Source organism: Topomyia yanbarensis, chromosome 3 (genome assembly GCF_030247195.1).
Source record: "Topomyia yanbarensis strain Yona2022 chromosome 3, ASM3024719v1, whole genome shotgun sequence".
NCBI classification, from domain to species: Eukaryota; Metazoa; Arthropoda; class Insecta; order Diptera; family Culicidae; genus Topomyia; species Topomyia yanbarensis.
The window spans coordinates 421,438,540-421,454,782 of NC_080672.1; the positions used below are offsets into that span (position 1 = coordinate 421,438,540).

Below are 16,243 nucleotides of genomic sequence, written 5' to 3' on the forward strand. Positions count from 1 at the left end.
TAACAAAGCTTTAAACACATCTTAAATAAGCCGGTTCTGAAGCCTGGCTGTTGGCGAAATAATAGATTATCGAAAAGGCACATAAGCAAAATAACTTGTTTTGCTTATGTTCCCTTTCACTTCCCCTCAAAAATTAACGGTTCATATACACCAAACAACAAAACGGGAAAATTTGTTTATGGGCCCTTTTCTTAATGAAAAAGACTATACTTGAAAAGGGAACAAAAACATCGCAACACCAAGAAAGGGATCAAAATAAACGTCACATAATCATTTGCTGTAAACAAAAGGGTTCACCCGCACGCACTATAAGCTATCGTCTCGCCGAAAAGGGATTATAAAAGAGGGCACAAAACCAGTGCGATATTTCAAAAGGGACCAAAAAATTTATCTGCAAAAATCGTTCAAAATACAATTTTTTAATAAAATATGGTATATTATTCGGAAAAAATGGTTAATTTAACACGACATTGAGTTGTTTGGTCCTTAAATCAAGCTCCTGTTCATAAATGGGAATATAAAGTACGAGGTAATTTTTCAGACGCCATTTTCTCAACATGAGCATATTGTATATAATGCCTTATGAAATGTTGACGTCGAATTATTATCGCTTGTATTGTGCCAGTGACTACTTTGATTCGTTTTATTCGTTTTTGCGGTTATTGCCCACTCGTTTCGTGCAATAATCTCTAGGAAAAGTTCCCAGTCAAACAAATCCGGGATCGATTCAGAATCCTGAATGGACTCTAGGGATTCCTACTCAAATGCAGCAACCGATTCCACACTGAATCCATTCAAGATCCCAAACTGGTTGCAGGATGGATTTGACTGAGTTTTCTGACAATAATGGAGAAAATGATTGACTACAGCAGAGTACTTGAAATACTCTCCACTGAGCGAATTTCAATTCGCATATCAAAGCAACAAACTAACAATAAATCCATTACACATGTTAGTTGGAAAACTAAAGAATCCTACACTAAGGCAAAACTCATAGCGAAATTCATAAGATTTATCTTATAATGAATAGAAAAGTAACAAAACTATGTTTTCATAAGATTAGTATGACAAACATACGAATTTTATTGTATCGATTTTGTTGGCTATTTTCGGCAAATTTGAGACTAAGAGAAACGAATGCAATGAAATTGAAAGATGGATAGGTATTCTAGCGGCGTCGGCGGTAAAACATGATGATGAGTTATGTTCTACCATAGACCATGCGGTAGACTTGGGCAAGGATGCAAAATGCCTACCTTTTCTGCGGCTGTAATTTTTCTGCCTACATTCTCATTTCTTTTTTGACGCTACTGTCGTTCGCTACTGCAGGACGTCCAGCGCTGTACGGCAGTCTGTAAGCAAAGCAGTAACATGACAAAGAAATACTGCCCCCAGTACAGCCACCAGACGCGAGCGGTACAGCTTCTCTTTCTTTATTTTACACTTTTTAATATTTTTAATCTATTCAATATTTTCAATAACGAACGACGGTAATAAATGCGGTTCGTTTACGCCACGACCGGCATCATCGCTTTCGTGTGCGAGCCTCTCCCTTTGACTACGCAGAGAAAAGTGTACAAAGCGAGAGAACAAACTTTACTACGTCACACTCTCACCGAGCAGTCGGAGTACAGCAGCAAAACAAAAATGTATTCTACTTCTCTACGGGAAAATGTACTCGGTTTGACTACCGTTCTGGCAAGAGCTGTAGTGATGTGTCGCTGTAGCGGGCTGTACGGCTTGTGCAAATGTAAATATACCGAAAAAAATGTAGTTTATCAGTACCTTTGGCATCCCTGGACTTGGGTGCAACGCCCAACTCCTACTCTGCAGAAGGCAAAGAATTCTTCACATTTCCTTTCGATCATGCCCATATGAGCTTGCCTAGTTCTAGTTTTCCGTTCTAAGTTTATAACTGATTCGCTCTAGAGCACCTATCCGTCTTTCAATTTCATTGCTTTCATTTCTCTTAGTCTCAAATTTGCCGAAAATAGCCAACAAAATCGATACAGTAGAACCTTGCGGCAATTAAAACATAGTAATATACGAATTTTATGATTACCTTAACATTTTAACAAGTTATTTCATATGCCAGTCGTACGAGTTTCATTCGAGCATCTAATGGTTCTCATAAACATAAGAGAAATATATAATATTGTCTTATGATAATTCAAAGATACCTTATGGAACATGAAATCATAGCAAACCGATTTAACAAAATGAATGCCGTTTCATAAGAGTATCCTATGATTTACATACGTGCTACTTGTGGCTAAAAATTATACGATGAAATTCGCTGTATTTTTTGCCTGAGTGTATTGAAACAAAAGAAAGATTTCTTTTCCCTTGCGGTTTTTCTCGACATAAAAGGAACTTTCGACAATTCATCTCATAGTTCAATGCGAAATGAGAAAAGATGGGTTTGATATTTACACAATAAATTGGATCAATTCAATGCTTATAAAGCATGAAGTAACTAGCTCGGTTGAAAATACGACACTGACTATGAATACAAATAAAGGATGTCCCCATGGCGGAATTCTATCATTCTTATTGTGGTCATTAGTTGTAGACGAGCTATTGATATAATTAGTCTTTACAGTACAAGGATATTATTTTTATAAACATTCTATTTTAGTTTTGCTTTCATTTTGTCAATTTTTGACAGATTTTTATGAAATCAGCTTTAAAAGATCTAAAGTTTAGTCCAGTTTCTTCGTCCCTATAAGCGTTTGAATCCGTTGACCGGTTCTAGAATTATTTGGAATCCCCATGAGATATACCCGGCATCCAAGTGGGGTGACGAACGAGTTTTGAAGAAACATCACATAAATTTAAGTAGATTTTTTTTTAATTGGTTGCATATGACTATTTTCTATTGATCCTTCACAATGTACATGAATTGGACCAATCTTGGCTACCGGAAAACTGTCCCGGGAGAAAATGTATTCACTTTTCTATCATTCCAGTTTTTTTAATTCATAGATTTATAGGAAATGTGAAGTCCTTCAAATCATACGTTCCCACAGGTTCCTAAACTTTGGTATGGCCATTCCGGCATCGGATGGAATTAAATAAAAAAATTTAACGCCATTTTGAAAACCAAGATAGCTATTTCCGGTAACCACGAAACAGTGAAAACCATCTTCGATATGTGTGTCATTAGGGGGTGGTCAGCATCAGATAAAAATTGGTGAAAACCAAAAAGGCGACTTCCGCTGGTACCAACATTCAAACCACGATCAAGATGTAATAAATCATGAATCAGTCACGTCGTACAGTTGAACCGTAAACAATGTAGATTTACGGATGTAATCACAAGTCAACATTTGGTTTAAGAGTAATATTCATAAAATTTGTAAACTAGTTCACGGACAGAAAAACGATATGGTAATGACAGAGCGGTAACCGTAAATGAATTCACAAAAAACCAATAACCTCCCCAAGTAAAAGCATTTCGGAAGGAAATTGAACACAATTATAAAACAATTGATTTTTGTACATGGTCCTGTTTTCGTTACGAAAAAATAATCAGAATTCATGGCACTTTATTCCCGATTCCGGGAACAAATTTTTTCCGTGCGGTAAACAATAGAAAAAAAGCGGACAATCGGAAACTGAGGAAACACATATCATAGTAGTTTGTCTTCTTTTGGTAAAAGCAAGCATATTGAGAATATTGGAGTACGTAAATAGTCAGCGTAGGAGAAAAGTTTCGGCGGCGATCCGGTCTATCGTTCGGCGTCGGCGTACCTATGTCAAAAATTACTGGCGGCGGCACACATGTTTAACCAGAATTTGCCTTCTTGGTTTGCAAAATGGCATTAAAAGTCCATTTTTGTCTTCTTTTGATCACCTTTTTTCAAAAGACTACCATATTGATGATGGTTTTCATTGGTAACCAGAAACCGCCATCTCGAGTTTCGAAATGGTGTACAAACTCAATTGCTTTATTCTACTGATCCGCCTTTTTCCAATTACATACATGTCTCGTTTTGGCGTAAGTCATGTGTTCCCCCTTTTTTCAAGGTTTTTAGGAACGTGTCCAATGAAAAATAAATAGAGAAAGAATGACCGCAACGGTGAGAATGAATATACGGTAGCAAATCCCCTTCTACTGGACACACTGCGAAAAGATATGTCCTAAACCATGAATCGAACCTGCGATCTCCCAGTCTCTAGTTGGGTGCGTTTACCACTCCGCCATCGAGGAACTGCGATGACGTCATCGCAAATTCCATACGCACATTAATGCACCCAACTAGACACTGGGAGATAGCAGATTCGATTCCTGGATACACGCTAGCTTAATCCTGTCACTAAGTTTGTGTCGGTTTCTGATGAGACAAAGTCGAAATGCAAATTCCATAACTATTTTTTTCAATGTATGAAAAACAAAATAAAGTGTTCAGAAACGTGTAATAATTTGTTTTTGCGAACATCTTTACTGAAGACCAAAAATCCCTATTATTGGTAAAATTTGTAAAAATTTCAAAAGCAGTAACTTTTGAACGGGCAGCCAGCTCTAATTGCAATTAGTTAGTTATTTGGTTATTTTTTATTTGAACTTGAACCATGAGGTCATTCGCCCATTAGAAAGGAAAAGCTACGTTACATTGCATTAACAAGTGTATATCATTTAGTTATTGCCTGTGTCGTATCTTGTTCGGTGCAGTAAGCCTTGTTTGGCGTATTGGGCACACTGATGGATCGACCCTGGTGATTGTATGTACCAGTTTCCAGGGCGGTGATTACCGACAGGGAGTCGGATAGTATGACGGTCGGGATGCCATCTGTTTTGTTGGCCAGCGCAAGGCTACCCGCAGCGGTTTCTGCTAAGAATACGGAATAGCGGTCTGTGCCTATCCCTCGGACTCCCATCCCAACTGTCGACTAGCTTGGACGCATCGCTGAAGATCCGGGCGTGGTTTGTGAACCGATCTTTCATTAGCTGGTAGAAGTTAGCTCGGGCTACCTCTGGGGAGGGTCCAGCGCCAAGTGACCTAGATAAGCTGGTGTTCGTTCACGGCCGACTTTCGTAGCAGAGGCGGTCCCGGGCTTTATGAAGACGTGTCAGTTGGGGAAGTTCCGTACCGGTATACTCCCGAAATATGTTTTGGGCGGACTGTAGTAAGGCGCAGTCATTGCCCGATGCCCTGTCCAAATATCTTAGGGTACATCGGAGCATATTGTTGGCGGCTGCCCACAGAAAAAGGAGCAGATCGCCCTCGACACGATAGATCTTGCAATGAATAAGAGCCCCTCCGACGCTGAGGGCGGTCTTCCTGTTCCAGGTCGGATGCCGGTAGCTGATGGCCCGGATTAACCGTTTTTTGCTTTCGCAATCTCGTATGAGAGATCGAAGGTGCGGCAGATCTCGACGGAAGGGATGATTCCCTGTGCGATTTAGATTGACTGGTCGACTAGTGGCATCGTGGTGCGAATTATAGCAATGGACGATGAAGCACTTGGCAGCTGCCAGGTTAAACCCCACTGTTTCGTCTACCGACTAACAGCGTTCACTGCAGCTTGCAACTTTATTCTCACTCGGGTCGTTGACTTTCCTACTACTATGATAATGATGTGATCGGCGTAGATAAAGATATGGACACCCTCTGGGAGGATGGCGAAGAGCGAGTTCATGCTGACCAAAAACAGTGAAATAGCAAGCACCGATCCTTGGGGGAACCCGTTTTCTTCTGTGATGATCCTTGATTGCTGACCACCGATTCCTACACGAAATGTGCGGTCGTGGAGATAGTCCTTTATGAAGTAGCCTAAGTTTCCGGTATCTCGCCAGTTGGCCAGCTGTCGGAGAACTTCTTCTCGGCTAACCGTGTTGTATGCTTTAACGACGTCTAAAATAGCGATGTCTGCGTGTTAGTCGTTGGCTAGGGCTTGACGAAGTATCTCTCCAAACGCCCCAAGATGGACTCCGGTCCCCGCTCCTTTGCGGAAGGCAAACTGGCGCTGGTCCAGGTGGTAGTTCTCCTCCAGGAAGGTCATAAGGCGTTTACTGACCATCCGTTCCATAACCTTCCCGAGGCACGGAAGTAGGCTTATAGGGCGGAAGTCGTTCAGCGTTCAGGGTCCTCCCCCTCCCTTGGGGATAGGAATTATCATTTTTCAAGATGATGGAATAGGTTGGCCATCCCAGATACGGTTCAGACATTCCAGTAAAATTCTTTTCCCGGCAGGTGAAGCGTGTCGCTAATTGCAATTAGGAATACTACATCGACACAATAAAATTTAAAAAAAAGATCAGTTGTCGCTCGTTTTCTCCAGTAGTCAAATAACTTCGAGATAAGAAAATTATGCGTTGATAAAAATTGTGTATTTTGATAATTGAAATAACTTCGTAGAATGTGTGAAACCCGTAGGAATGATTATTTTAAAAGATATTTAAAAATAATATTTTTGGGAGCCATCCAAATATAACGATCTATAACTTTTTAAGCACTTAAAGAAGGGGTTTCGTGTTTTGAGCAAAGATATTCGTGAAAGCAATCTCCTTTTCTAAGGACGTTAGCTCATTTCTTTCACAAAAAAAATTAGTTGAAGAATCTCACTTATAGGAGGATCAATCACGAAAATCATAGCAGCAAATGTATTTTTCCAAAAAATACTAAATTGCTTTGAAAAAATAAGAGATAAGCCATTGTAGTAATATAGAAAAGTTTTCCATTTTGATAATTAAAAGCTTTTTACATATCAGAATGTTATTTCGAAAGCTATTTTAACCTATTGGCTTTAAAGGGATCATCCACAAACACACAGCTATAATGTTGAAGATATTAAAGATGAAGACTTTGTGTCTTCAGCAAAGTTGTTGGCAAAATTTCGCTCTACAGCTCTGCCGAAAACATAATTTTCATATATGTACTTGCGAGAAAGTTGGTAAATATATCTCACTTTTAGAAGGAAACATCATTAAAATAACAGCACCATATGAAAGGGCTTATAGTGTCGACAAATTCCTCCGAAGGCGTTATTGATCCAAATTTAACGATTTAGGCGTAATTATTATATCGCGCGATTTTGGCAAAAAACACTGTGCGTTCGTAGGAACCAGTATCAGTGCCGCGAAAATTCAAAATCATTCTGCTTGTATTTACCGAAACCAACATTCAGATTCATCGCCTCCCTCATTCATTAACTTTCCAAATGACCGAAATTTCATGCAGCATCGAACGCTTGAGTGCAAAGGAAATATAAATTCCTTCAACAACCAAAGCATTCATTTGGTATTATGTGGACAGTTTGAAGGCAGAAGTTGGCATCTTCTACATCTTCAAGCATAAGTGAACTGCGTAATGTGGTATACTCTTGATCAAAAATCCATCATCCAAACATTTCAATCATCGTGCCGGGCATGAATTGAATTTTGTTTTCTTTCAAGTTCACGCAGGGATGTCAGTTTTTTTGAGCTCTGACGTGTATAACAAAAATGACATCAAACTGGTAGAGCGCAACGAGGATTCTCGATGTGAGTTCATTTTTTTAAATTTTTGATTATAGAGGTTTTAACCTTAGGGTCATTCGCCTCTTTTCGGGTTAGAGAAATCACAGAAATGAGCTGCGTACAAGGCAATCAATGTACCAACTACGCTATGCCCGTCCCCGATGTGAGTTCATTAATTAGCGAATGTGATGAGCAAAGTTAACAAGCACTGATCTAACCAACGACTTCAAATGGTTAGCGTGCTAATAAGAATAGAGTGAAAATCGACTCATTTATCCACATATTTTATGAGCGTCTCACACAAATCTTAATATCTTGACACTGATACGACACACGGGAGGGGGGGTTTTGATTTTATGTTCCTTATATGAGGAAGGTATAGAAACACTCAAATGTTGAAGTTTTTTCCGAGTACCAGAGAGCTGAGTCTTGTGTCGACTTGGCTTAACAAAGGAATCTTGATCAGGCACCCACTGGCTGCTGGCTCATGGTAGTCTCGGATTCTTACTGTGGTGGTAGTAAGCTTACCGACTAAACTTAAACCTCTTGTTCCTCCCAATCTAGATCCTTTCAGGGCCACCGTTAGGTATTACTTCAGGAGTTATTGTGCTCTTGCTCTTTTTATTTTATGTTAATCGTTCATGTTCATTTTCATTTATGCTGTGTCTTGCTTGCCTTCGTGGTATATCTGACCTGCTCAGACGCAAGCTGATCCAGAGATACCGAACATAACGACTTACAGCTCTTTACAGCCATCTTCGTAGGGTTTCTTATCCTTCTTTGTGGTACTCGTTCCTAATTATCTACTAGCTTGTGCTGAGAGTTTCTCCGCGGCGGTATTTCTCCCGATACCGATCCCCTTTTTCATGAGACATTTAGTTCTCAGCAACTATGGTGCGGAGGTCACCTATGGCATCTAGACAATGGTATCCCGATTTTCTCCGAGTTCGTTAATTATTTTTCCTCCATTCCTGGCGCCATCTTGGTTTTCAGAATGGTGTCAAAAATCGATCTCTGGCATCTACTCGTAAAGTCCGTTACAAAAATATCCTTATTGATTAGGTCATAAGGAATTCAGCATTAGCCAGAAAAAAATGGGGTGCCGACAACCGACTTTAGTAACCTTTTCGAAAACTGAACAAAACAAATGTGGCGAACATTTCGGTGGTATTCAAATTTTGAATAAAAAAATAGAAATAATTCACATCGTAAATATTCAATGCGCATATTTTTTCGATCGATAGGCTTCTTTCTATAACACTAAGCAAATGATCAAAAACTTTTGATTTTTACTTGTTCAACAAATATTTTGGTTCTAAAACAGAACATACGAGCCTGGTTGCTTCAGCAATCGGCACAAAAAGAACGTGCTAATATAACACATAAATAATATTTGTCCGACTGACAATGTTTGCTTTCTGTCAAAAGTTACGCCGGGGCACCGATAACCGATCAGTACCAGCAACCGACCACTTTCCCCTATAAAAGATTTGATGGGTGGGGTCAGAAGAAAAATAACAGAATTGAATAAAAAAAAAATGATTAAGACGAATGCACAAATCAGAACATATTCGTAATTTTTCATTGCTTACATGAAAATTAAATAAAAGGCGGATACGTCCTTTAAGCAAGTTAATTTCAAAATTTAATATGTTAAGGTTTTTCCCTGCCTACTTTTTTGATGGAGACGGAGAGTCTTTTACCAGACATACATTTCTAGAATATAATGGAGACTCGCCATTATTTTTATAGGTCAAGAGTAATCTACTAATCCCAAAGCAAACCCGAAAAATCACATCCTCTAATTTAATTAATCAATAACACTTCAACATTGCGGCGGTCCTCCCTATTAGAAGTATACAAATATTTACGAAACCTAGAAAAACAGAATCAAACTAGCCCCAAAACATACGCAGGACAAATTAAGAAGACCAGAAACATCACAACGCGCCGTGATAACACGAATAGGGGACAGATCTACAGCTATAGAAAAAAGCCACGAAGATACAACGATTCGCCAGAAGGACAAAAGAGCAACGTCGGGAAAATGTATATATTTATAGATAAAGACACAAAACATGGAAAACGACTAACACCTATACATATTGAAGAGATAAATCAGAGTGATAGCAACCTTTCGAAAAGGGAAGGTTGTGGCGGAAAATGCTCTTACGCTTCTTTAGGCTTTATATAGATAAAAATAGGCCACTGTTTCCCATGCAAAAATTAGCTATTGCCATAGTCAATGTTTGACGAGGAAGATGTTTTCTATTGCCACCACACAAAGCAACGGTGCTACTGATCTTTGTTCAAGGCATAATAGAAAACATTGCACTGTTTTGTGACATATCGCGTTACAAAAAGATGTTACAGATTGAAAACGTTGATTAGGTATGACTAGGATATGAATGTTTCTGAATAATGAAACATAGAAAGATCAAAGATGAATAAAGCAGTAAATGTCCGATAGAAATATAATGTACTGGTGTTGTAGCAACTCTCTTATTGCGTTGAAATAAATGGAGGTCAACGCAGTAAAAACATGGAAAGGACACCGACCGATTTAACTGCTGGAATGCATAGACCCCGTTCATCAGGTTTCAGTTTGTTTTGAGCATAGGACAGCATTACAAGAGAAATGACACTATAGGCAACCACTTAATCCAATGAACGCTTCACGATATTGCGAATGGATAAATCCAGGCATGTGAATGCTTGTTTACAGTTCACTAACACCCCAGCCAAACACAGCACAAACTCTTATAGCGTTTATTTTTTCATTCCTTTGTAGTTTTCCCAACAGATTTCACATTGAAAACATAGATGCTGTACAACAGTAGCACTGACGCCGAACCTTTTTTCTCACTTCATACGAAATAATCACTTCCTGCAAGGATATCGATTTTCGCCCTTTCATTCATAAAAACTTATTAGGTAAGAGGGAGGACTGTGTCTCTCATGTGGAGTTGAAATTTGCAACTCACAACACAAATCACGTACTAAAATACTTCACCATCCATTCACTTTCACTGCCAAAGCTCGACTCAGTCCCTTAGCGAGCCTGCAGGAATATCAGGAAAACCTTTCGTTTGCCTCCTCCTTGTCGCTCACGGTTTCATCACACGCACACATCCACACAAACGATACTCATTTTCTTCCTGTTTGAGATACGAGTAGAAAATCTATGGCGCTCACAGGACGAATGTGTGCAGTGCTGCGAGCTTTCAAGTTGTATGAAACTCAGATTTGTCCTACTATGTTCAGGGAAGTTCAATAAATTTTACAATCTTCTTTGTCGAACTTCAGAGTATCATAATAATCAATGTAATTTAAGTTTCAGAGGAATCCTGCAAGAAAGGTGATCCAACGAGTTCAAAAAGTTATAAGCTTGTCCGTTTCGTACTGTTAAATCGACAAGTGGAACCCCTTAGTGGAGGACTGGGACTGAGCTTGAAAGAATGGAAAAGAATATTAGAATAGCTTGGAACCGGTGCGGCGTCAGCATGATAACTCGAGGGCTTTCAGGTCAGCTCGTAGCGCACATAAGAAATGTCTTAATATCTTGCAGAGCGGGCTGGGTGACGAAACCTATGCTCTAATGTCTCTACTCTAAACGAAGCCAGAATGTTAAATAAATTTTTTTCAAAATCGAAAGAGTTTCAAATGAACTCCTTCGAAAATGATGTTTTGAATTGTCCCTTTCACGCACACCTTCCAGGTTGTATTTATCCGGAGCTGAACAATATTCACAGATCTCGATCTGGTGATTCGGACTCGTGGGTGTTAGCACTAGGGTTACCAAATTGGTTGAAAGCAATTTAAGGACACATTACATTAAATGTTAAAACCTGTTGCGCTTGGAATTCGCACACATTATTAATTCTGTACCAGCACCTGAGCGGCATCATAGTAGCCATGTGTGTTGGACGCAAAAAATTTCGCTGCCGTCAATTTTGTCAAAGTTTTCTGATTTTTCGACAAATTCAAGACTTAAATAGAAAAGACGATTGGCATGAATAAGGCATCTGTTAACGACATGGCAGCGCAGGAGTGTGTACACGAAAGTGCAAATTCTCGAATCTTCATTTCCCCGTGGACCTTTCAAATGTGACACTTGGATGCAGCGATCGAAACACTACCATCGGAATACATAAAAAATGAGGTGGAACCTGACGCTTGAAACTTGAATCAAAACGTCGAAAGAAATTTGTTATTTATTATTTTTTTTATATATTCGTTTCGAAACTTTCGTTAACAGTACGTAATCATTTTTGCTTACCAAACCCATTTCCCATTTTCCTTACCTACTAACAAACTCCAACATCCGTAATACCTATGACGATTGCGTGGGTCTCCTGTATCTTCTGAAGTAGATATTTAACTAATATTTCCTTCCCCTTATCGATCGTAGGAACATGGCCAGTTGTGCAGTGAACTATGTATACTAATGTAGAAGTCCACTGTATCAGCCACCCATGATTAGTGCGATCGTTTTTGCTGTGTTATGCTATGCTATGCTATGCTATGCTATTATTAATTCTGTACCAGCACCTCTGGTGGTTTGATTTGGAAAGTTTTAATAGCGACTTTGTTTGGAAAACACGCGTGTTTCAGCGGTGAAGGTTTCGCCCTGATCCAATTAGTAAAAAGTTGGCTAGATGGTAGACTCTGCACTCTCGTCGAAAACTCGTTTCCGCAGACTGCTGGGCAAAAGTTTTATCTAGCTTGAGCACGAGCTTGTTTTCGCCCTGTAAATTTTACCAGAAACTTATGATCTGGTAAGGAATTTGCAGCTGCAAACTCAAAACCAAGTTTTTAAGTCCTAAGAAAACGATGAACTCGAAGTTGTATAAGCAAGAGTTCCTGGAGAAGGCCCAATGGAATGTTGGCTAGATTTGGCTAGGTGTCAGTACAACCAGGAGGTATATCGTGACAATAAAGTGGATTTCGCCCACAAGGATATTAATTGGTCGAACTACCCGCTGTGTCGCCCACGGGAAAGACGACTCAGAATGTTGCACAAATAGCTCGATGTTGGAACAAAATGCCGCTGAGATGGATAGGCCAGTGTCGACTTTTCAACGGGAGTATGCAGGATAAATTTTCTCGCTTACCATGGTGCACAGCTATTCTAAGACTGCTCGTTTCGAGGCCTTTCACCAATGAAACTCGTGTTTTTTCCAAACAGATTTCTGTTACAACACTCTACATTCGACCACTTTAAGCACTTACTCAGAATAAACATTCTAATCTCAATCGTAAGTGAAGCAGACTTTATTCATTTTGGAGTAAAAGAGCTTTCGTTTCCTTAGCGAAGGGTATGCATATAAGTAGCATTTTGCCGACTTTAATAACAAAAAGCACTGAAAGAAAATGACCAATTACAATGATGATTTTATTTTATTTTTCCTAGGAATAAAATTAATATGAAAAATTTTGAAATACATCTAGGTTTGAAACTAAATCAGGACCTTTTTAGTATAATAAAGGACGCTTTCCAAAATCATCGACATTAAAGACATGTCGACATTTAAAAGAAGAACGGTTGGTAATTCTAGTTACCACTGAAGTGGGCTGTTGATAGAATCTTTCCCGTGCTGCTACAAAGAGATTTGATATTCTCAAACATGTCTTGAAAAAGTTTATGGGTTCCAGTCCTGATCCCGAAACCATGGCGAGAAATAGCTGCTAGATTTATTCCTAAAGTGAGCGCTCAAGCTATGAAGAAGCCAAGAGTGCGTTCGAGCTTAAGTTCTTTTCTTCCAAAACCTTTGGAACGGATTATCGATCAACGCTAGTTTAGTTGAATATCCACTGCACAAAATGCTACATGCACATCAGTGTGGAAAATTCACGATCACTCTGCTTCACGATGTTGCTTATAACATTGAAGAGGCTTTTTCGCTCAAGCAATCGAGCTTAGATGTATTCCTAGATATTGAAGGTGCTTTTGACAATGTGTCCTTCCTGTCTAATCTGGAAACGACGCGCGGTCATGGGGTATCTGCATGCATCTCAAGTTGGGTAAACGCAATGCTTAGTAATCGCATTCTTTGCTCGTCACTGAGACAGGCAGAAGTTCAATATTTGCGGCTGTCCTCAGGGTGACGTTCTGTCACATTTGCTATTGAACCTGGTTGCCGACTTGCTTGTTGAGGAATTTCAATGAGATTGAATTTGTTAATCTACGGATTTATAGACAATTATCAAATACTAATTACTAAATTTTGCAATCTTCGACTTAATGCAACAAGCATTAAGAGCAGTCGAACAGTGGTGTCGACAAGTTAAATCATCAGGTAATCCAAGACACAATTTTAATAGACCTTTCAACGAAGAAGCGAATAACAACCGATGTTTGTCCCTTGCAAGTTCTATGATTCTGAGCTACTGTGTGCGACTCAAGTCAAAAACGTTGAAGTTATATTGGACTACAAACTCATATTCAGTTCAGAATCAAAAACGGCATCAACTGAATTTAAACGACAATTATACATCCAATACTGTCATACGGATGCCTTTAATGGTGCGTCATACGGATGCCATCTGCAAAGAATGGCGCTCGTGACGTTGATTGGTGCTATCACCACAACTCCGCTTCCCTTGAGACTCTTATAAATATCAAACGAATACACGTACCCATTAAACAAGAAGCACTATATAATACCACCCCGTGGTGGGACCTGTACGCGGAAATGGCCACAGCGTATAAGGCCTTCCAGGTTACCCGCTAGCTATCGACAGTACGTGTCGTTAGATACGCGAATGAAGAATCTGATGAAAGTCGAAAAACGCAGTTATTGGCGGCGGTTCGTCGACGGGTTAACGACAGAAACAGCGATGAGTACTCTTTGCGGTACGGCTCGACGTAACCGAAACAGTACCAAAAAGAACGGGGAATATTCAAACCGCTGGATATTAGCTTTTGCCAAGAAGGACTGTCCGGTCTCTGGTCCGGTACAAAAAAAACATACCGCGCTGCGTCTTCTCACGATACCGCGAACGAAACACCTTTTTCGATGGTGTAGTTCTCACTTGCTCTCTTGTCATGTAACAATAAAGCCGCTGGGCCAGACAGAATCAAATTCAACGTGCTGAAGAATCTGCCGCACTCTGCTAAGAGACGCTTGCTGATTTAACAACATTGTAACATTGTCCCTCATGACTGGAGGAAAGTGAAAGTTATCGCCACCCAAAAATCAGGAAAACCAGGCTCCGACCACAACTCGTATCGACCGATTGCAATGCTGTCCTGTATCTGAAAGTTGTTCGAGAAAATGATTTTGTTCCGCCTCGAAAATTGGGTCGATGCAAATGGCTTACTGTCAGATACACATTTTGGCTTTCGCAAAGGCAAAGGGACGAAGGATTGTCTTGCGTTGCTCAAAACACACGAAAGCGTGCAGATGACGGTGTGGTCTCTATTACAAGGACCATTGTAATAACCGGAACATGGTGGGGTACATTTCATCAAACTATAGCAAATCCAATATTGTTGGCGTATTGCGTTGGGTTGCATGCACTCGACTCATACGATGAGTGTAGAAGTTCTGGCGGGCGTCCTTCCGCTGAAAATTGATTTTGGGACCTCATATCGATTGCTCATCCGATGCGATATCTTGAATCCAAATTTCGAGAGGCTTGTCGAGCTCAATTCTCCAATCCCATTTATGTCCTTGTACTTCGATTACATAGAGGAAAGTATCAATCCTTTTTCAAATTATCCGAACCGTGTCAATCTCTTTCATTCTTCTGGCTCAACCGTATTCTTCGACGCATCTATAAAAGATGAATTTTATGGAATCCCGGATCGCATACGTCCGCAAGGGATCCCAAACATCTTAATGACTAACTTTCGAGAAGTCGACTGCAACAAGATGTTTACACCGACGGGTCAACCCTCGACGGCTCCACTGGCTTCGGTATATTCAATCCAAACCTCACCGCCTCATTCAAACTCAATGATCCTGCTTCAGTTTACGTCTGCTGCTATTCAGTATACCCTCGGGATTATTGCTAATTTGCCCGCCGATAATTACTTTATTTTCTCGGATAGCCTCAGCTCAACAGAGGCTTTCCCTTCAATGAAACCTAGAAAATATATTCCATATTTTCTGGGGAAAATATAGGAGCTCTTGCGTGCTTTGTCTGTAAGATCGTACAAGATTACCTTAGTTTGGGTACCCTCGCATTACTCCATTCCAGGTAATGAAGAAGCGTACTCTTTAGCTAAGGCTGGCGCTTTAGAAGGTGACCTACGAAAAACCAATTTGCTTCAATGAATTTTTCCATATCTCTCGTCAGAGGACGCTAGAAAGTTGACAGACCTCTTGAAGCAATGGAGAGTTGGGACGGTGGTTACATTCTATCATCCCGAAGGTATCGATGAAACCTTGGTTCAGAGGAAAGAGTGTGAGTCGGGATTTCATTCGTGTGATGTCTCGGCTAATGTCCAATCACTACAGGTTGGACGCTCATCTCCGAAGTATTGGGCTCGCAAATAGCGGTATCTGCGCTTGTGGCCACGATTACCACGATATCGAACATATTGTCTGGGCATGCGCCGACTACCGTTCTGCCAGAGCTCAACTACTGGATTTGATTCCTTCTACCTAGTGTGTGAAACACGACCAAACAATGCGTGACAATGCAAAGCAGGTGTATACCCAGTTGCGGGCAAACTGTGTTGCTGTTAACTTCTCCGGTTGGACCATCGATTCGTGAAGTGAAGCAAATGTTGAAGGTGAGCATTAGACCGGCAACAATTTTGATTTTTTTTTT

At 40.1% G+C, this 16,243-nt stretch overlaps 1 protein-coding gene across 10 annotated transcripts in view; it reads right to left on the reverse strand.

Moving 5' to 3' along the window:
• Nucleotides 1–16,243, reverse strand: part of LOC131693242 (oxysterol-binding protein-related protein 2) — a 52,934-nt gene that overhangs the window by 26,111 nt on the left and 10,580 nt on the right. For 2 of the 10 annotated variants that reach the window (XM_058980909.1, XM_058980906.1), the window contains exon 1: nucleotides 10,317–10,506. The exons of 4 other annotated variants lie outside the window; for them this stretch is intronic. Coding sequence is in view for 3 of the 6 variants with exons in the window: in XM_058980910.1 (XP_058836893.1) it covers nucleotides 10,022–10,056 (35 nt within the window). In the remaining 3 variants the exon portion in view is untranslated. Of the gene's footprint in view, nucleotides 1–10,021; nucleotides 10,072–10,316; nucleotides 10,507–16,243 lie in introns of those variants that run through there. 4 more of the 10 variants (XM_058980905.1, XM_058980904.1, XM_058980908.1 and 1 more) reach the window with 4 other exon arrangements.